General features: G+C 40.2%; 1 protein-coding gene across 1 annotated transcript; it reads left to right on the top strand.

Annotated features, from left to right (window-relative positions):
• The first annotated feature begins 4467 nt into the window (after positions 1 to 4467).
• LOC139466728 (mucin-21-like) lies at positions 4468 to 22158 on the top strand. Its single transcript, XM_071248384.1, has 10 exons — positions 4468 to 4567; positions 7718 to 7882; positions 8611 to 8775; positions 9771 to 9914; positions 11856 to 11996; positions 12549 to 12691; positions 13013 to 13094; positions 13535 to 13669; positions 18518 to 18985; positions 20064 to 22158. The coding sequence occupies exons 1-10, from the start codon at positions 4495 to 4497 to the stop codon at positions 21005 to 21007; spliced, it is 2460 nt and encodes an 819-aa protein (XP_071104485.1). The 5' UTR covers positions 4468 to 4494; the 3' UTR covers positions 21008 to 22158.
• The last annotated feature ends 1086 nt before the right edge of the window (positions 22159 to 23244 follow it).

The raw sequence follows: 23244 nt of genomic DNA, 5'->3' as shown, positions 1-23244 counted from the left end.
GATTTATAGTGCTAGCTCACTGAGATACCATGCCACAGTTTAACATGAATGCCCCACTCAGACACAGAAAACTGACTCCGAGCCGACCAGTCTTTGTTTTAGCCCCTTCATGCCGAGCGCCAGACAGGGTAACAACAAGTACCATCTTTTACCGTACTTTGGTATGACGCGGCAGGAGATCGAACCCCGGACCTTCCGCTCTCTTGGCTCACGCTCTACCACTAGACCACGGAGGCGGTCTCCAAATGAACCAAGCATTTAACTACTGCGGGTAGATCGAGCTCATACAGAAAATGTGTTGAAATTTAAAAGTGTTGCAGTTAGGGTATTTTTCCTTTCCTTCCTTCTCTTTACTTTTCTTTTACTTGACGCTGCAATCCATCTATTCTAGCTGTAACTGGTATCAGTTTTAGACCTGGAGTCAGCAATATGCACGCACAACTATCGTCAATCTTAGAGCTGGAGTCAACAGTATACAGGCAGCCAATGGCATGTAGGCGTCTACGTTGAACAGTCCAATATCAGGGATGGAGAATTAGTGCAGTGAAATAACAAAAAGACAAAGAGAGCTATGTTATTGTTTGATGATTGAAGCATCTGTATAATCCTTCCCTATCCCTTGAAGCGTTGGGAATATTTTGGTTATGGTGTCGAAGTTGGGCCTGGCATCTGGGTTCTCCTCCCAACACTGATGCACGAATTCATGAACCTCCAGCGGGCTAAATACCTGGTTCAACTTGGGACAGAAAGGTTAGTTGTCATAATATAGGGGTAAATCGTTCCTTTGGGGCTGTTTTAAACGTGAAATATACACAAAGACAAAAGTTAAGCACACCTTAATGTATTTCATTATTATTTGGTCCCAATATTTGTAACAGTCAAGAAAGATAAAATTACAGGAAGAATTATGTTTTCTCAAGATGTAATTAGTCATGCGTGACGAAATCTCACGTGTCATGCATGGTATACCCGTGCAGCATGCTACCCTCGAATATCTCTAAAAGCAATATATCCAAACGTTAAAATTGAAACAGTTTTTCCATGACATTGTGTGACCATGGCACGATGGCACGGCATGTATAACGCAGGAATGTCTTGTAATGGGACCTTCCTCGTCTCATATGCCAAGAACCCTTTTTAACAAGTACTCGTCTGAAACAGCTGTGGTTGCCCTATCGTCGTTTCAGTACCAGAATCACCAGGAACCGACTGAAAGCAGCAGGACTGGGGGCTAGACGAGTCATAAAGACGAGTCATAAAGCTGCTTGTTCAGCATTGTGTATTGCGCGACAGAACTGGAATCTGAGAACTTGGAGAAAAAATAAGAGACAAATAAAAATACTTTTGTTTAAACGTAAATAACGCTTACGCAATGTCACGCGCCGTAGATATGCTGCAAACAGGAGTGGCGCAAAATGAACTTGTCAGACACTTTAATGTTCATGGAAACACAATATCATTTCTTTGGAGAATTTCTCTACAGCACGGCAACACTCATGACTTGCCCCGTGCCAGTCGTCCACGTGTGACGTCAAACTGCACATTAACAGCTCGGACAATTCCTGGGTTGAGACCAATTAGTATCAGAACCGTACGCAGCCAGTTGATGTGCACGACATCCGGCCCCGACGTCCAGCGATTCGCCCAATTCTACCAATTTTGTCACTGTCAGGCACGCTTAGCCAGTTTGTAGACAGCATCTAACGTTCAGAAGACAAAACGGGGACAGTATACTGTTCACGGATGGGTCTGGACAGCTAGTTGGTCGTGCAAGGGTCAACATGCGTCCAGGAGATCGTTTTAGAGGCCCTTGCGTTACTCAATGTCGTCAGTTTAAGGGTGGAAGTATGAGGTTGCATCACAACTCTCGCTTGGGAGAACACAACTCATTATTGTTGATGGCAGTTGAATGACGTATGCTACCTGGGCGACATTTTTCGAGGCCATGTTCTACCCATTGTGCAAATTCAGGGACGTTACGTCACGTTGCAGCAGGATAATGCCCGCCCACGGGCACGTGTTGTAACATATGTTTTGGGGCAGCATAACATGGTCGTCTGTTTCTCCAGACCACTCCCCCACAGAACATGTCTGGGATGAGATAGAACGACGCCTACGATAGGACCAGAACCAGCAGGTAATGCAACACGTAGCTCGGCCAATCTTTGGTTGACATTTAGAACAACATTCCCCTGGTTTTCAATCATCTGGTGTCTTAATACGCCGCATCGCCTGCGTCAACGCAAATGATAGTAACACCCGATATTGGCATTGTTAATTGAATTGTTACATCACCCCTCTTCTTGGGGGTGTCACTCTGTCTCCTGTTAACTGGGTTTTTTGTCAATGTATTTGTTATGATAAAACATAGTCAGACGAATGCTCAGATATTGTACTTGTTAATTTCAATAATATAACATTTACACTCCACAGCACAGTTACTTATTCTGCTAGTAGATTTAAAGTTTAAGGCATATAAAAAGCCAATGATAAAATAGTGAATACTCAACCAAGGTTCAATCAATGTGCCCAGTCACGGCAGTATGTCATGAATAGGAGATGGTAAAAGCAATAATTGATGGTCAGTGAATTTGTGAGTGAGTGAGTGCATTGTGATTAATGCGTCTTTGAAGCTATGACGTATTTCAATCATATGACGGCGTGTTAAGGAAAGCTGCAGGAAAGCTTTCGTGAGGTATGGAATCTCACATGACGAAACATCATCTGATATGAGATTAACCCCTCGACGACGAACAGTATAACGACGAGAAACATTCAAGTTTCTGTTTACACCAATTAGAAGGGCATCAAGAAGACCAACTTGTTCCATGACAATAACAATTTGGGATATAGATCGCCGGCATGCATGGTATCTCAACGGATTTGTACCTCACAGTAATACTGGATTGTTGGCAAGTTAAAACATACCACAGTGATAGACATTTTGAATGAATGGGTCTCATACATGCTAAAGGGGAATTAGTATAGACGATAAGATAAGTCATAGTGAATGATAAAAGAATTAACACCCTCATCCACGGAGTGTAAGAGATCTCACCAGGTCTGGAAGACTCAGAGTACATATTTCTTGGATTATAATTCCCGTGTGCCACATGTACGAGGAGACACCTCCAAAAAAAGGATTCAGTTGTGTCCTGATTGGAATCGGACGAGGATAAGTCTACTGTCTTTATATGGCATTTTAAGAGGGAGACAGAGTTGACAGTGTTGACAGACCACCTGTTTCTTGGAGCCTTCGTCCCTTGCCATTATGTCTCCGTGGTTGTCATTTGTTCATTTTTGTGCACATGTCATCACAGCTATATAACCATATCCTAAACAGTTATTGATAACTTGCTTGATAATGGTACTAGCAGACAGACAGACAGACAGACAGCCAATTGTATTCATTATAAGGCCTCCGGCCCAAAATACTTACAAAAGTATGATCATGTATGCGCATTTCATATCATATTTACAATTGGGTGATTCTTTTTATATGTACATGTTATAGAAATAGACAGATATTTCTGATACGAGGGGCGTTCAGTAAGTTTTGCAACTTCAATATAAGACCTAGCTGCAGAATATCTTTTGCACTTTTATTTTTCAATATAATCTTCATTCACCTCAATACACTTATTCCATTTGTCCTTCAAACTTTCCGGGGCCATTACGTGCCCCACGGACTGTAGTTTGGCACGCGGGGAAGTTCGGATATCCATTTTACACATCATTTCAGTTTTGATTGTTAAAAGTTTTCGCCCATTCGAATAATTTTATTATCCCACGCCAAACAAAGTTGGCGGGGGATATAGAAATGGGCTCCGTCCGTCCGTCCGTCCGTCCGTCCGTCACGTTTCGTTTCCGGAGCATAACTCAGAAACCGTTCAATAGTTTTTCATCAAACTTTGAAAGTCTGTCAGGTACATGCTGAACTGGTGCCTTTTGCTATTGAGAAACTTTAGTAATTTTTACTTTTAACGTTTCCATGGCAACAAGATGGACTTAGGTTCTGTGAGGGGAGGGTTCGTTTCCGGAGCGTAACTCATAAACCGTTCAATATTTTTTTCATCAAACTTTGCAGGTTTGTCAAGTACATGCTGAACTGATGCCTTTAGCTATTTAGAAATGTTTATTTTTTTACGTTTCCATGGCAGCAAGATGGACTTAGGTTCCAAACTCTTCTTTTTTTTACAATTTCCATGACAAGTTCCACCTTGATTAAAAAAGGTTAGGGTTTGTTTAGATTTAATTATGTCATAAATTCTGCAACAGGGGCGGGGGATATAGCCACGTTAGTGGCAAACTCTTGTTTTATTTGTAGTAATATACTATGAGTGCTTCTGGGTTGTTTGGCCTCCAATCTCATCATCCCAACCACTTCCGGTATTGTTATTTAGACTCAAGCGACTGTGTCTCTCAAGCGCTGGCCATCGAGGATATACGTGACGGTCTCGCTGTGGGGACAGCAGCAGTGACTCCACTCTAATCATGCAGTTGTTGGAGGTGTTGTGTACGATAACGTTGTTACTGTCGTTACTAGAACAATCAGCATCTGTACAAAGTAAGTACTGGCGTTAACATTCTGTGGTATTATGCGTATCTTATTTCAAATGTTACTTAAACTGTATAATGATCAAGAAGCAGCATTAAGCAGACTAGAACGGTGTTTACCGAATGTCAACGGATTAGTTTGAAAATGAAATATAAATTAAATATAGATAATTAATTTCACAATATCACAATATATTACATCGCCTTTATTTGCATTGGTATTGGTATTTTCATCAACACCATCAGATGCGGATTATGATGAGAATTTGCTTTCTCTTTTTATCTCTAAATATAAGATAGCTTCGCGATAAATCCCAAAGAAAAATGATGAACGAAGCGTTGTTTATTTCAAGATAAAACATCATTCTATCACGACGTCATTTCTGGAGATTCGAATATGCGCTCGCAACTTTGGGTCATATATTGGACGATGTTATTTTTGAGAGGGGAGTTGTTCCCCACAGCTACGCAGATAAAGGCCTCGCATCCCAAAGTGGAAGAGATATCATGAGAAAAGGTAGAGATGATTTACGTCAGAATTGCGAGAATATGCAGGAAATACTGAACTTACCCACCTTTTGTAAAGTGGACTTGTCCGACATTGCCGAGGTCGGATTCTATCCAGGGAGTCATCATTATTAAAATTTAGGTAAATATTTTTAAAGCTTGTACATCTTATCAACATCCTCAAAGAGGCTGTCCATTATGTTGATATCTCACATAAGAAATAAATGACTCGTGGTCGTTGGTTATCGAGGGAGAATAAACCATGAGTGTTTTAATTTATTGTACGCTAAACAACGACCACGAATGAATCAGTGAAAATCAGTGATGACAACAGGTGTGTACCGGTATCCTTACACAACTTACATAAAAAAGTAAGATAGTGTGTGTGTGTGTGTGTGTGTGTGTGAGTGTGTGTGTGTGTGTGTGTGTGTGTGTGTGTGTGTGTGTGTGTGTGTGTGTGTGTGTGTGTGTGTGTGTGTGTGTGTGTGTGTGTGTGTGTGTGTGAGGGTTGGCAAACATGTTGTGAGATGATTGTGTAAGTAAGTTAAGTGGGTGAGGATGTGGCAGGTATGAGCATTGATACATGCAGACTTGGGGTTGGGGGACATGGTGTGCCTGTTCTGATGTCTTTTCACTCACTTGTAGTGTTTTCTTTTACTCAAAACAATGTGTGTGTGTGTGTGTGTGTGTGAGGGAGAGAGAGAGAGAGAGAGAGAGTGGGAGAGAGAGAGACAGAGTGAGAGAGGTAGAATGAGGGAGAAGTAGAAGGACATGCCACAGCAAATATATGCGAAGCAGTAAGAAGAACAACCGTTGACAGAATATATTTATATGTGTGTGTGTGTGAAGTAGTACGGAATACACAATAAGGTCCCACAATGATTACTGGTCAAAATGTTAAAATGTTAGGATTGTGAAGTTTTTAATTTGGTTCAGTATATATATATATATATATATATATATATTCTGTCAACAGTCATAAATGTGTCATATACATGTATATATGTGTGTGTGTGTGTGTGTGTGTGTGTGTGTGTGTGTGTGTGTGTGTGTGTGTGTGTGTGTGTGTGTTTGTGTGTGTGTGGGGGGGGGGGGGGGGGGTATGTGTGTGTTACACATTTATGACTGTTGACAGAATATATATATATACTGAACCAAATTAAAAACAAGGAAGATGTCCATTTAGGCTGAGACCAGTTATAATATTTCGACACTCCTGACACTTCATAAACCTCTCTCCACTTCCAGGAAGTTTTCATGTTCTGGTAATGTTCATTTTCAAACATGTCCTCCTTCCTGGTCTCAAAACATGTCATCGAAAGAGTTCAACCAGACCGTCAGATCATACCCTTATTCAAATCTCCTACCTTTTGTGTCAAACACCAAATCAACATTGGGGAAGCCATGTCGACACGAACGTTTCTGAACAGCCTTCCCCGGTCACCTTTTAGGGGTCGGAGGGTGGCTCTGTGTCACTCTGATTCTACATCGCCATGTACATGATTTGCTGATGAGAATGCTAATCAGATGCAGTCGATAACGTTCACAGATGAGTCATGTTTCTGTTGGATTGGATTGGATTCTTACCATGGTGGAAGAACACATATGACTTGAACACTACATATTGTATCAATTATGGTTTGAGGAGGAATATTATTAAACAGATGAACGTAGATGTAAATGACAAGAAATTTAACTTCCAATGGTGACTTTTCTTGCGATGTCAAACATAAATCATGATAATCACATTATCATCATAATAATCATTCCTGTTCTGCTTATGACCTTTGAACTTTTCCAAAGTCAGCAAAAAATTAATTGATCAATGTTCTGTCGCCCATGATATTGTAATTTCAGGCAAATTCATTTTCTTGATACTCGTATATATCACGTTCACATCAAATATAAGAAGTGTCTTCTTCGTGCCAAAGGTTATATGTGCCTTTAACAAATATTGCTTTCTGTTTCTTAGTGTGACTTATCGTACAATGTCAGCTTAGTTCTATTTACAGGCAGATTATCTTAATTACTGTCAAAAAATTCAGTCAGCTTTAAAAGCTAAACAATTATTTGGATCCACAACACCTGGTTTTATTTTCAGAACATCACTCATGACCAGAAACGAATTTGTGGTGAATAACCTGGGAACAAAATATGCTTTTCAGATATTTTTCGAGCAGAGTGATGTTTTAATGTAGGATACACTTAGGTAAAGCTACTGTATCGTCAGCGCTTTTTTACTTCCTTGATTAAAAAATAACGGCAAACACTTCGTCATGTACGTTCAGGTGTCTCAGGCCATGGAACAATGTTCCTCGTGTAAAGCTTACCTAGCCACCATGCTCTTCCTCCTTGTTTACCCCAGTATGCGGAACACTCGTCAGCCACCACTGATAAATCCTCCAATAACTTGCAGGTGTTATATTCATCATCATAATGGAACTGGGTTTTGCCTTTCTATGGTATGAGTATTATTGCGTTATAGGAATAATATACATGACAGGGCAAGACTTAGCTAACAATGTCCATCCACAAGATTCATTCATATATTCATGTAAAATGTATCCTAGTTATTATAATGGAATATTTGCGGAAACCATATCAACATTATATTGAAAAGTATAGTACGATCTTTTACATTACGCTTTTATAGGTAGGAAATGTCCGAAGCTTTCCCTGCCAAATGGCCGCGTGAAGATGCGGGTGAGGGGGAAGTTTGCTTACTTCAAATGCAAGAAGAGATATACAAGACTGGGGGACAGGTTTGCTGTGTGCCTTCAGTCGGAGACCTGGAGCCACCCCACGCCAATATGTATATGTGAGTACCCGTCTGTATAATGTAGCCCTGACCAACACCAACCCTACATGTATATTATCGTAATCAGCTGCAAAAGAAGTTCGATGTGAATGTATGCAAAACTAGTAAAAATACTCTGAAGATGCGGAGAAGGGGCAGGGTGGCTAGATTTAAGTGCAAGAAGAGATATACGATACTGGGGGACAAGTCTTCTAAGTGCCGGCCTTCGAATACGTGGAGCCACCCCACGCCTATATGTATATGTGAGTACCCGTCTGTGTACATGTACCCCAAAACCACCTTACCACAATATGTATATGTGTGTATCCGTCTGTATGAATAAACCCCTGACTATCCCATCCCTATACTTGATTACCCTTCTGTGCATATGTACCACTCTATTCTACCCACCCTATATGTATATGTCAGTACCCGTCTATATTTATATACATATGTCCCTGATCACTCCATACCCACCCCAAGCCCTAATTCAACCATCCTACCCACCCCTATATGTATTTGTGAATACCCTTCTCTTTATTTGCATCAATGACCACTCTACACCCACCCCAACCCCAACCATATATCACCCAACCAACCTTTCAATGTAGTGCCCATCATACGCCAATCCTATTGTAATACTGGTACCACTTTTGCAATCGTATAGTATCTTTTTCAATATATGTTGTAATATTATTGCAGCAATTAAATAATTTCTTTAAGAAAATGCATCAGTTTTCTGTTTCCAGCACGCGGTTGTCCCCCTCTTGGTGCTCTTCCTCAGATGGAAGTGGAAAAGAGCTACAATGGGGCCCTTCTCAAGTTTACCTGTCCAGTAGGAACCGAACGCACAGGACCGGAGGTCATCACGTGCGACGGTCGAGAGTGGAGTGAAGATCCCCCTACCTGCAACAGTAAGAGCAATGCCATTTCCCCCACCAAGATTTGACCTTTTCTTCGTATACTGGAGAAAATCGTTCTTTCTTCAAGCTTTGAACATGGAAGTAATGTTTAGTTTCAACTTACAATACGCACATTGGCCGTTTATTCTAAAGGTTCATACATTGACTTCTTTATCAAGGACACTTAGAAATGTTGCTTGCTTTGGGTTGCTTTGGACTGATTTAGATTGACTGATTGGTTGAAATGCGTACATTGACCGTTTATTCTAAACTTTCTTACAATGTCTTCAAGAACATTTTTGAATGTTGATTCCGTTGGGTTGTTTTGGATTGATTTGTATTGTTTTGTATTGTTTTGGATTGTGTATTGCCCTATGGTCAGCATAGTGTCTGTATTAATGATTTATTACAATTAGGACATGGCTTTTGGATTAAATAAATGTACTTCCAGATTTTAATAGAATGGTAAGTTCTTATGAAAGCTTTGGCGTCAAATGATAATCCCCAGATGAGCATGCATGTTAACGGGGATTTATCAACGAGGAAATAAATGGACAGATTGACTTCTTAGTATCAACAGACTTTATGTATATGGCCGTCATGGAAGAGAAGGCCCACGTATCATTCCATAACATAATTCTTCTCACTGTTTATTATATCCAACAAAAATGTATTCCTTCTCATCCTCAGGATGGGGCATGACTTGCTCAAGACGTCCCTCATGATCGTAGGTTTCGAATGCAAGATTCGCCCTGAATATGTGTCTAGGTTTCTCAGTAACATACACACCTGTGCTCGTTGGTTTCACCAAAGTGGTAAATGCACTTCAAGATGACACGCTGTGATAACTGAAATACTGTTCAAAGTGGTGGTTAAATAAATCTCGCAAACTCACTCACTTTCATTTAGGAAATATGGTGCAATTGTCTTCTATGATCAATATCTACCAACTTGGACATATTTAGTATTTGAGAAATGCTAAGGTTGGCTATTTGCTCACTGATCAGGTATCAACACAATGGAGTGTGACTTTGAGAAGGGTATCTGTGGGTGGGGCCAGGATACCTTTGACAACTTTGAATGGACGAGAATGTCGGGAGCCACGCCCAAAAGGGGTACAGGACCTCCCGGAGACCACACCACAGGCTCAGGTACCAAACTATGCATGATCCCTTAATATTTGATGGTCAGAGTCTAACCAGAATGAACCATTCTCATATTCAAAGAACAAAATAACTGTGATCATATTCTAGTCCTCAACAGTTCTCTCATTTTCCTTGAAGTCTTCATGTAAACTGGTGACATATTTTGGGTCATGGTAACCCTTACTGGCTTTTAGAAAGATTTGTTTTTATATTCAAATTTGTGAAATTAAACATTTTGAAACCAAATGTTGCGTTTTGTGCGATGTTGTGAGGTGTACGAAGGTTATGCCTTTCTTTTAACCCCAATACGCATTAAAACGACATGTCTGTAATTCTGATTCGTTTTGACATGTGGTTTGTTGCGAACACCATTCAAACATTACAAGTATGCAATGATTTTTCGTCCATATCATTATTATTATCATTAATTTGTATTTAATATGTGTTTGTGCTTGCAGTCACATTTGTCTTTAACTGAACTTTCTCTCATTTAACATTATCACACTATCAATCACATGTATATTGGATCGATTGATCGCAAGGAAAACCATTGTGCTTTTGGTACCTATGGGTCGTGTTTACAGGTAACGGTAATAGGTTATGTGTATCGGTAAATCAACGAAATATGGAAGATCGTAGTTGTGCTCCGAAATAACCTAATGAAATACAAATGTCTATGTGCTGTCATAGAGCCGAGTCATTCGCTATAGTAGAAGAAAAAGGAAACTGTATAGAGTGCCTCTGGTCCAACTGGTTGTAAAAACCTGAATGAGATTGACCAGAACGGAAGACTCGCGAAAGCCGTATTTTGGCCACTGATCTGGTAGTATCCAACGCTTTATAATCATATAATTATGAAACCTCGAGTGTAATGGAAGTTTCCCAGGAATATTATTCAACATTTCGATGCATCCTGACCTTTCGAATTCCTTTGCTTAAAGTAGTATTTCATACTGAGTTAGATCTTTAATTCACATACTCTGACAGATAACATCCTTGAACCTTGCGTTCATATTCAGTTCGAAATGTCCGCCACATCATGAAAGACGCCATGTTACTAAACTGCTTTAAAAGCAAAAAATTGTTGTCGACATTTGCCTTACCATTTTCCACAAATCGCACGTTATTCAAGAAACAACCTATGTTATGTAACACCAAACAGATTATGCTGAATATTTTTGATTTGATTAACTTTAAATGTTAGTTCTATTTCTTATCTCCCAAACTGGGCCGTCCAGCAAGGGTGAGCCCCTTTGGTTTAAATCATATAAATATTAATGTTGTCTTAAAGTATTAAAACACATGTGACTAACGCATTTAATAACTTGCTTCATGTCTTCATGTCCAGACCTCCTATCGGAAGGGCAGGACATGTTTACCCGTTTTGCAAACAGCTGGAAACTGATTTTCAGGAATCAATCCCTGCCCAATGGAATCTCTTTTGGCAGATTATCGAGAGTGGTTATTCTCTGACGTGAACGATTTGTATTATGTTTGGTGTCTACATTTCACAACATTTGAGGTACAGCGCTGAACAAGTATGCTGTTGCCCATTATATATGGTCTAAAGACCTTCTACAAAGTTCTTTACAGTCCTGGATTGGTTTAACTGTTCTGGAAGAATCCCGATTACACTTGACTCCCAAATCATCTAAATATAGTAATTTCAACACCACTGCTTGCATTAGATAATACTTTATTCTAACCACTGTCAAACACAATGCTATGAACTTCTACTGAAACAAAAACAATGTAATACTATTTCATCATTTGTTGTTTAACAATACATAACACTGCTATATCCCATTAGTCATATAAAGAATACCACGGCCTTTGAAGCGCCACTCACCAAACATTATCTGATTGGCATTAGCACGTTATGTTATTCGAGTGATCCATCCTGTGTGTGTTGTTTAAACTTATCGATTTGTGTATGTATACCTTCAGGATTCTACTTGTTTATGAAGAGTTCGAGTCTAAGGAAGGCGGGGGATACTGCCCGACTGATCTCGCCCGAATACCCACCCACGCTCCGGAACATGTGCTTTGAGTTCTGGTACCACATGAAGGGACCATCGGACGACGACGGTGAGTGTTCAATCCCCGGAAATAGTTCGATGAATGTACGTTTAAAGTTTTGAGGATTGGTTCGTTTGATTATGTACAGGAACATTCTAAAATATGTTTAGAATTAATCAAGATCTGAGAATTTAAGCTCTACAACAGAGTGAAGAATTGAATTAAACGCAGCATTAACGTAATTTGGTTATAAACCTGGTTAATGTGAGAGAAAATATCAAAGTTACTTCAATCTGACAATCCATGTTCATTTTGCAAGACGATATTAAATGCAATATGCACAGGTTTAGTCCAGAGAACTGGAAGTTGAAATGCGTTCTGCGTCATGCCCCTTAGGATCCATGTGTACTAGTTTCGCTCCGGATAATGATCCCCGAACTTTTATCACAATATCAATGCTCATGGATTTCATGGGTCAGAAACCTATGATACTGGGTTCGATTGCCAAACTGCCCTGACTTCCATTATTCTGGTTTTCCATCGTCTTCAAGCTCATTCACTCTCTGTAATGATCACTTCATGCGAGGCTGACATTTATTTTGGTGAATCAATGTTCCTCAGCTGTGGGAAGCCTGGAAATATATATCCTACCCTATACAGCCAGCATTGAGGAAAGTGAACCCAAGTTTTACCACCATCGGAACCAAGGAAACGAGTGGCACCGCGGACTTGTGAAGATCCCTGACCATGACCACAAATTCAAGGTGGAAATTATATCTAAAACACATACATGTGTGTGTGTGCATAAGATATACATGAATTGGTTTATTTTTCCCTTATAACCAGTTTAATGGATGTGCATGTGTCAATGAATTAACTGAAATGATTAGACTTAGACACGCACTGGAATGATTTGGCGAGCAGGAAATCTCACTGACAATGTTTCAGGCTTTCAAATTAACAGCATAAATATATTTTATCTTTTCTTAAAAGCTGTTACTTCGTCGTAATTGAAACCATTCGGACCTCGTTAATATGTATTGCTGATCTCGCCATCATGCTTCGCAACATTATTTTCCGCACAGATCGTGATAGTTGGGACAAGAAAAGGGGCGTATGCCAGTGACATCGCCATTGACGATCTCCGGATGTTCAACTGTTCAGAAGGTACGTCATTACCGTGTGTATAGACATGAACGAACGGAAGGAATCTGACCATAAAAGTCTTGCTTCCTCATGGCGTTGGAAATTAGAAAAAAAATCGCATCGAAAAATGACATCATTGAAATATTTAGTTTAATAATAACATGAACTTTAACTTGAATTTTCATATCATATAACATTGCTTTATGGACAAATATTTTTATAAAAAACATCAGAATATAGAAGTTATCACATGAACATTGAAGGTAAATTATCATTCAAACATTGAATATGAACGTTAATTATCATATCATATCAAGCTTTCTATACATATCCATTCACTTATTGATCTTCTAATTCTTATAAGGATATAAAGATGTAAGTAATGTCAGGAGACAATGATGGTCAATATGATCCTTTGTATTTTACCTGACAGTTGATTTCATAGATTCCATTTCATGCAGTGACTACAACAACGATGCAAACAACAACAACAACAACAACAACAACAACAACACGAGCAACCAGGGTGACTGTAAAAACAGGTATTACCGACAGCGTTATGACTGCAGACCGTGTCAGATCCACAACATCTGCCAGTAGTACACGCCAGAAATAGTGCCTTCCGGTAAAACGACTTTGTCTGTACCGACGACAACGACTGCTAATTCTGTGACAACATCTGCTGTGATGTTTAAATGTAGGATACACTTAGGTAAAAGCTACTGTATCGTCAGCGCTTTTTTACTACCTAGATTAAGATAACGGCAAACACTTCGTCATGTACGTTCAGGTGACTCAGGCCATGGAACAATGTTCCTCGTGAAAAGCTTACCTAGCCACCATGCTCTTCCTCCTTGTTTACCCCAGTATGCGGAACACTCGTCAGCCACCACTGATAAATCCTCCAATAACTTGCAGGTGTTATATTCATCATCATAATGGAACTGGGTTTTGCCTTTCTATGGTATGAGTATTATCGCGTTATAGGAATAATATACATGACAGGGCAAGACTTAGCTAACAATGTCCATCCACAAGATTCATTCATATATTCATGTAAAATGTATCCTAGTTATTATAATGGAATATTTGCGGAAACCATATCAACATTATATTGAAAAGTATAGTACGATCTTTTACATTACGCTTGTATAGGTAGGAAATGTCCGAAGCTTTCCCTGCCAAATGGCCGCGTGAAGATACGGCTGAGGGGGAAGTTTGCTCACTTCAAATGCAAGAAGAGATATACAAGACTGGGGGGACAGGTTTGCTGTGTGCCTTCAGTCGGAGACCTGGAGCCACCCCACGCCAATATGTATATGTGAGTACCCGTCTGTATAATGTAGCCCTGACCAACACCAACCCTACATGTATATTATCGTAATCAGCTGCAAAAGAAGTTCGATGTGAATGTATGCAAAACTAGTAAAAATACTCTGAAGATGCGGAGAAGGGGCAGGGTGGCTAGATTTAAGTGCAAGAAGAGATATACGATACTGGGGGACAAGTCTTCTGAGTGCCGGCCTTCGAATACGTGGAGCCACCCCACGCCTATATGTATATGTGAGTACCCGTCTGTGTACATGTACCCCAAAACCACCTTACCACAATACGTATATGTGTGTATCCGTCTGTATGAATAAACCCCTGACTATCCCATCCCTATACTTGATTACCCTTCTGTGCATATGTACCACTCTATTCTACCCACCCTATATGTATATGTCAGTACCCGTCTATATTTATATACATATGTCCCTGATCACTCCATACCCACCCCAAGCCCTAATTCAACCATCCTACCCACCCCTATATGTATTTGTGAATACCCTTCTCTTTATTTGCATCAATGACCACTCTACACCCTCCCCAACCCCAACCACATATCACCCAACCAACCTTTATATGTAGTGCCCATCATACGCCAATCCTATTGTAATACTGGTACCACTTTTGCAGTAGGTTAGTATCTGTTTCAATATATGTTGTAATATTATTGCAGCAATTAAATAATTTCTGTTTTCAGCACGCGGTTGCCCGCCTCTTGGTGCTCTTCCTCAGATGGAAGTGGAAAAGAGCTACAATGGAGCCCTTCTCAAGTTTACCTGTCCAGTGGGAACCGAACGCACAGGACCGGAAGTCATCACGTGCGACGGTCGAGAGTGGAGTGAAGATCCCCCTACCTGCAACAGTAAGAACAATGCCATTTCCCCCCACCAAGATTTGACCTTTTCTTCGTATACTTGAGAAAACCGTTCTTTCTTCAAGCTTTGAACATGGAAGTAATGTTCAGTTTCAACTTACAATACGCACATTGGCCGTTTATTCTAAAGGTTCATACATTGACTTCTTTATCAAGGACACTTCCAAATGTTGCTTGCTTTGGGTTGCTTTGGACTGAGTAAGATTGACTGATTGGTTGAAATGCGTACATTGACCGTTTATTCTAAACTTTCTTACAATGTCGTCAAGAACATTTTCGAATGTTGATTCCGTTGGGTTGTTTTGGATTGATTTGTATTGTTTTGTATTGTTTTGGATTGTGTATTGCCCTATGGTCAGCATAGTGTCTGTATTAATGATTTATTACAATTAGGACATGGCTTTTGGATTAAATAAATGTACTTCCAGATTTTAATAGAATGGTAAGTTTCTGAATGAAAGCTTTGGCGTCAATTGATAATCTCCAGATGAGCATGCATGTTTACAGGGATGGGTAAAATTTGGAATAGATTCGCTACATAAGATGCGAAATTGTATAGGAAATACATGAATTAGTATCAACAGACTTTATATACGTGGCCGTCATGGAACAGAAGACCCACGTATCATCCCACAACATAATTCTTCTCATTGTTTATTATATACAACAAAAATATATCCCTTCTCATCCTCAGAATGGGGCATGACTTGCTCAAGACGTCCCTCATTATCGTAGGCTATTTGCTCACTGAGCAGGTGTCATCACAATGGAGTGTGACTTTGAGAAGGGTATCTGTGGATGGGGTATAAGGATATAAGGATGTAAGTATGTCAGGCGACAATTATGGTCAATATGATCCTTTATATTTCGCCTGACAGTTGATTTCATTGATTCCATTTCATGCAGTGACTACAACAACGATGAAAACAACAACAAACCGAGCAACCAGTATGACTGTAAAAACAGGTATTATCGACAGCGTTATGACTGCAGACCGTGTCAGATCCATAACTTCTCCCGCTAGCACACGCGAGAAGGCCGAGAACGTCATCATAGAAATAGTGCCCCCTGGTGAAACGACTTTGCCTGTACCATCGACAACGACTGCTAAACCTGTGACAACTTCATCTGTGGCTCCGATTACTACAACTGTTGTCACTACATTACAAACTACACCAATAATGACAAGCACATCAGCAACATCTACAACTTCTACCACTACGAAGATGACAACACAGCAACGACAAACTTCGACAGTGAGATCTTCAGAGAAGCTCTCTTCCAACACTAAGGCTCGAACTGTCACAATGACATCAACTCCATCTACGCAACGGCCAACGTCAACTTCAACATCCTCGGCAGTGACATCAGTCTACAGTTTCACCAGCGAGACCAAAACGAACGCGACTAACGGCACCGTCACCACTCGCGAAGGTGAATCTTAATACGTAACAACACCTGCTCTCTCTCTCTCTCTCTCTCTCTCTCTCTCTCTCTCTCTCTCTCTCTCTCTCTCTCTCTCTCTCTCTCCTCTCTCTCTCTCTCTCTCTCTCTCTCTCACGTCAGATTTAAAAATGTCCTCAATGTCCTCAATATGTCTATGATAATACTTTCTAAAACTCTACATATTGTAAAGACCCTGCATGCTGTTACCCTTATTAGACCAAGGGTCGTATGTCACTCTTTGAAACATTCGTATTAAGACCACCCAACTGGGTTTTGTATTTCTAGCATGAGTATTATCGCGTTGTAGGAATAATATAACAATGTTCATCCACAAGATTGATTTTTATAATTATCTAAAATGTATCTTTATTAATATTATGGCATATTCGTAGAAAACAATGTCATCATAATATTAGTAAGTGTAGTACGAACTTGTGCATTACGGTTTTATAGGTGGGACATGTCCAAAGTTGTCTCTGCCTAATGGTCGCGTGGAGATGCAGGCGCGGGGCAACTTTGCTTACTTCAAGTGCAAGGAGAGATATACGATACTGGGGGACGAGTTTGCGGTGTGCCGGAGTTGGAATACGTGGAGCCATCCCACGCCTAAATGCGTATGTGAGTACCCGCCTGTATAAATGCATCCCTGACCTTCCCATCTCTATATTTGATTACGCTCTATGTACATGTAACACAAACCACCCCACCTCAATATGTCACCCAGCCAACTTCTAGATGTAGTGAACCGCCTCAGTGGTCTAGTGGTAGAGCGTCCGCCCGGAGAGCGGAAGGTCCGGGATTCAATCCCTAGCCGCGTCATACCAAAAGACGTTAAAAGATGGTACTTGTTGTTACCCTGTCTGGCGCTCGGCATTAAGGGGCTAAAACAAGGACTGGTCGGCTCGGAGTCAGTATACTGTGTCTGAGTGGGGCGTTCATGTTAAACTGCCGCATGGTATCTCAGTGGGCTAGCACTATAAATCGCCATCAGTCCGGACTAGTTCAAGCAGCCACACACACATGCGTACATGCACGTCGCTATATATATGCAATAGTCTTGGACGCGACGTTAAACCTCACCTCACCTCACCTCACCTCACCTCACCTCACCTCACCTCACCTAGATGTAGTGCCCATAATGCGCCAGTCACTTCGTTGTCAACGACATTTCCAAATGTTGCTTGCTTTGGGTTGTTTTGGACTGATTTAGATTAATATGGATTGTGTATTGCCCTGTTTTGGACAGTTGTCTGTCTTGACAGCTTATTACAATTATTAGAGCATGTTGTTGAAATGCGTTCATTCTAAAATTTCTTACAATGTCGCCAAGAACATTTTCGAATGTTGATTCCTTTGGGTTGTTTTGGATTGTTTTGTATTGTGTATTGCCTTGTGGTCAGCATAGTGTCTGTATTCATAATTTATTACAATTAGGACATGGCTTTTGGATAAAATAAATATACTTTTATATCTTTATTGAATGATAAGTTTCGGAATAAAAGCTTTGCCGTCAAATGATTCACTCACTTTCCTTCCGGACATATGTTGTAATTGTCTTATATGATCAAGATCTATCAACTTGGACGTATTTAGTATTTGAGATATGCTAAGTTAGGCTATTTGCTCACTGATCAGGTGTCAACACAATGGAGTGATCCTTTATATTTCACCTGACAGTTGATTTCATTGATTCCATTTCATGCAGTGACTAAAACAACGATGAAAACAACATCAACAAAACGAGCGACCAGTATGACTGTAAAAACAGGTATTACCGACAGCGTTATGACTGCAGACCGTGTCAGATCCATAACTTCTCCCGCTACCACACGCGAGATGGCCAAGAACGTCACCATAGAAATAGTGCCCCCTGATGAAACGACTTTGCCTGTACATACGACAACGACTGCTAAATCTGTGACAACTTCATCTGTGGGTCCGATTACTACAACTGTTGTCACTACATTACAAACTACACCAACAATGACAAGCACATCAACAACATCTACAACTTCTACCACTACGAAGATGACAACACCACAACGACAAACTTCGACAGTGAGATTTTCAGCGAAGCTCTCTATCAACACAAAGGCTCCAACTGCCACGATGACGTCAACTCCTGCCATATCTACAACTTCTGCGCCTACATCTACGCAACGGCCAACGTTAACTTCAACATCCTCGGCAGTGACATCAGTCTACAGTTTCACCAGCGAGACCAAAACGAACGCGACTAACGGCACCGTCACCACTCACGAAGGTGAATCTTAATACGTCACAACACCTGCTCTCTCTCTCTCTCTCTCTCTCTCTCTCTCTCTCTCTCTCTCTCTCTCTCTCTCTCTCTCTCTCTCTCTCTCTCTCGCTCTCGCTCTTTGTCTCTCTCTCTCTCTCTATCTGTCTCTCTCTCTCTGTCTCTCTCTCTCTCTCTCACGTCAAATTTAAAAATGTCCTCAATATGTCTATGATAATACTTTGTAAAGCTTCACTTATTATAAAAGACCCTGCATGCTGTTACCCTTATCAGACAACTGTTGACCAAGGATCGTATGCCACTCTTTGAAACATTCGTATAAAGACCATGGTCGATTGTACATGGCAAGTTTGGTGTTGAAAGGCTGGAGCTCAAAATAAAAGTTAAAGTTGAAAGAGAAGATAAAGAGAAGGTTGACCTTAAGAAAATTCAAGTCGTCCCTCTTGTCATACAGTCTTGTGGACATCTTTTGTCATTGTTAGATCCATATTGTGCATAGTTTCACTGGTCTCTTTTATTTCTACTTCAGATGGTTAAATCAGTGGAAGGGAATTAACTATTAGTAGCAGTTAGCAACTCGTGATCATATTATTAATCATTACTGTTTACTAAGCACAACAAACATATTCCTTCTCATCCCTGTGACGTGCTCGAAACCCATGATCTTTGGTTCGATATATGTCTCTAGCTTTCTAAGCGCCATACCCGTACTCGTTGGTTTCACCATAGCGGTAAAAATCTGTGACATGCGGGTCTTTCCTCCCACATCAAGATGACAAGTTGTGATAATTGAAATACTGTTCCAAACTGTCGCTAAACCAATCTCACTCACTCGACTATATGTTGTTATTGTCTTTTTGATCAAGATATTTCAACTATGATGTATTTAGCATTTGAGAAATGCTACGTTATGCTATTTGCTCACTGAGCAGGTTTCAACAAAATGGAGTGTGACTTTGGGAAGGGTATCTGTGGATGGGGTATAAGGATGTAGGGATGTAAGTAATGCGAGGCGACAATTCTGGTCAATATGATCCTTTATATTTCACCTGACAATTGATTTCATTGATTCCATTTCATGCAGCGACTACAACAACGATGAAAACAACAACAACAAAACGAGCAACCAGTATGACTGTAAAAACAGGTATTACCGACAGCGTTATGACTGCAGGCCGTGTCAACTCCACAACAACTTCTCCCGCTAGCACACGCGAGATGGCCAAGAACGTCACCATGGAAATAGTGCCATCTGGTAAAACGACTTTGCCTATATCTACGACAACGACTGCTAAACCTGCGACAACGCCATCTGTGGCTCCGATTACTACAACGGTTTTGACTACGTTGCAAACAACACCTACAACGACAAGTACATCAGCAACATCTACAACTTCTACCACTACGAAGATGACAAAACAGCAACGACAAACTTCGACAGTAGGATCTTCAGAGAAGCTCTCTACCAACACAAAGGCTCCAACTGCCACAATGATGTCAACTCTTGTCACATCTACAAACACTGCTCCTACATCTACACAACAGCGAAAGCCAACTTCCACATCCTCGGCCGTGACATCAGTCTTCAATTTCAGCAGCATGGCACAAACGAACGTGACCAATGGGAAAATCACCGCCCACAAAGGGGAGTCTCATGTCACGCACCGGCTACACTCAATGTCACCACGTCCGGATGGAAATATTAAGTCATCAGGTGACGATGACCAATTTACCGGAACTATTAAAAATGATATCACTACGCCATCTACGTCTGGTAAAGGCAAGACATCAACAACACCTCCCGTCATTCCAGCAGTAGCAGATGTTAGGAACACTTACAAAGCTTCAGGAGGAAGGGTTATGTCCCTTATTATCTGGATCTCTGCTGGGATTATTATGGGCATGATTGTGACTGACATTCTTGCATGGCTGTGGACACGCAACCAACGAAGAAACAAAGACCCTGAAAATGCAGAGGATGAACTAAACATGCACACAGCGTCAGATGCTGCGATAAAAAATACTTAATTTTAATGATTACATTATGAATTTAGATTTAATGTTCAATTATTTAGTTCAATTTGAAGCCATTTTTTCACAGTGGTGTTTGGGTACAAGGAATACTCCAAATATATTGAATACTTTTGTTTGTTAGATGCTGTTCAGCAAACTCAGCATGTGATGATGGTGAAAACAGAAAGTAAATGAAAAGAACGTTGAGAACATAGGACTATTTAGTGTATTTAGAAAATACATTAACATCGGCTTAAACACACCTGTGACGTCATTATCTAGTTTAAACGCTCTATTTTTCAGGAATGGAGGATTGTTTGTCAATTATACATAATCTTGAAACAACATTTCAAAAACTGTGCACTTGGTATTAACAGAACTGGTTTTTTAAATATTTTAACAAGGAAATAATTTCAAATATTGTCGGAAAACATGTGTCGCCAGCGGGGTTCGAACCCTCATCGTTTGATTTGAGGACGTGTAATTGTTTACACTCAGCTAGGGTTACAGGTGAAGGTATAGTGTGAAATTAACTATTAAATATTCAATAATTTTGCATTATGCTTAAAAGCTCAAAACCATTATGCATATGTATATGATGTTGTATAAGAGCAGGTTACCTTTAGCAATGTTCATATTTATAGCAATTAGATAACCTTCAGGTAAATTCATGTATATTTACCATGTGCAAGCCATTGATGATATACTAGTCAATGGCCCCCCAAATATGAAGTGCCGTGCACCATACTTAGTCAATATCGGTTCGCGACAGAGCTTGGTGCACGTGCAACAGCGGCAGAGAACGCATTCCCCGTGCAAGGGCGACTCACACAGTTAAAATATAGACTCGAGAGTTTTGGTATATTTTTCAAATATTTTCACACAAGAGAATATTTTGTTCAAAGGGCAAAAGTAGGGATGTGTTTTAAGTAAGGGAATATCTCGTAACCCTATATTCCTTTACCTATAATGGGCCTGGGCTCCTGCGGGGCCTCTTCCCCTCCACGTTATCTACTGATTTTTTTTTGTTCCTGCCACGTGTTTCTGGGACTGCATTTCACATCATTAGTAATCGCTGACCGACATGCTGTTGACGATAAGACCGCCTCCGTGGTCTAGTGGTAGAGCGTCGGCCTTCAGAGAGGAAGGTACCAAAAGATGTTAAAAGATGGTACTTGTTGTTACCCTGTCTGGTGCTCGGCATTAAGGGGATAAAACAAGGACTGGTTGGCTCCGAGTCAGTGTACTGTATCTGAGTGGGGTATTTATTTTAAACTGTGGCATGGAATCTCAGTGGGCTAGCGCTGTAAATCGGCATTGTTCCAGTACAAGCCGCCACACACTCACACGTACACGTGCATGCACGTCTTTTGGTATTGACGCGGCCGGGAATCGAACCCTGAACCTTCCGCTTTCCGAGCGGACGCTCTACCACTACACCACGGAGGCGGTCATTCACAATGAGTTAAGTAAAATAATGTACAGATGTATTCTTGGTGCATGCTCTCCTTGCTTTATATCAATATTTCTTTTATCTTGATCGTCATATTTTTTTATCCTACGTATTAAGTTAATATCGGAACGTTCATAAACACAACTGTATAACTAAATATCTTTAAACTTCAAAATGTAACCTCTTTCAATCAAATCAATATGACATTTTTGACCATACGCCAAGTTGGAAGCGTTAAACAATATGTGGTATTCTGAAATGGAAGGCTGACCTAGGGACAAGTTTAATACCTGGCTACAGAAAGAAACTTGTCAATATTCCGGACGTGTTTTCATTTTATGTATTATTCCTTCTATACATCATTGTCTTTATACATGGAACCATTTCACTCAGCTGCAAAGTGAAATTGAATTAGTTTTTTTTATTATTATTCATTAGGGCTATTTTATATACAAACTTATATACAAACTAAATAATATGGTTTTAAATGTGGCATATTCTTCTCTGGGAACAAATTTAAATAGTTGTAGAATATAATACACCAAAACATTAAAACCAAATTGTCAAACAATTATCTATTTGATTTAAGGGGACTATGCTATTTTTATATCCATTACTGCTCAAGTTAATGTGTCACTGAAGGCAAGTACACATGACAAGAAAGTTGGACGCTTGTTGCAGAAGACATCCGCCGTTGGAATGTGACCAACGAAGTCACAATTTGTTTGTTATTGCCTACATTCTGTAAGTTTGTGCACATCGTGATTGATATTATATTATTTCAAATATATGTTCTCAA

The sequence above is a fragment of the Haliotis cracherodii genome, unplaced genomic scaffold (genome assembly GCF_022045235.1).
Source record: "Haliotis cracherodii isolate W230 unplaced genomic scaffold, xgHalCrac1.p SCAF_19, whole genome shotgun sequence".
Taxonomy (NCBI): Eukaryota; Metazoa; Mollusca; class Gastropoda; order Lepetellida; family Haliotidae; genus Haliotis; species Haliotis cracherodii.
The sequence above is the reverse complement of the archived record's forward strand: the minus strand, read 5'-3'. Positions and strand labels throughout refer to the sequence as shown.

Bases quoted from the DNA above. Each gene is read 5' to 3' on its own strand.
- LOC139466728 (XM_071248384.1), top strand. From the start codon at position 4,495: ATGCAGTTGTTGGAGGTGTTGTGTACGATAACGTTGTTACTGTCGTTA. The intron at 8,776-9,770 runs GTAAGAGCAATG...CTCACTGATCAG, and splicing joins AGATCCCCCTACCTGCAACA to GTATCAACACAATGGAGTGT. The intron at 13,095-13,534 runs GTACGTCATTAC...CATTTCATGCAG, and splicing joins GATGTTCAACTGTTCAGAAG to TGACTACAACAACGATGCAA.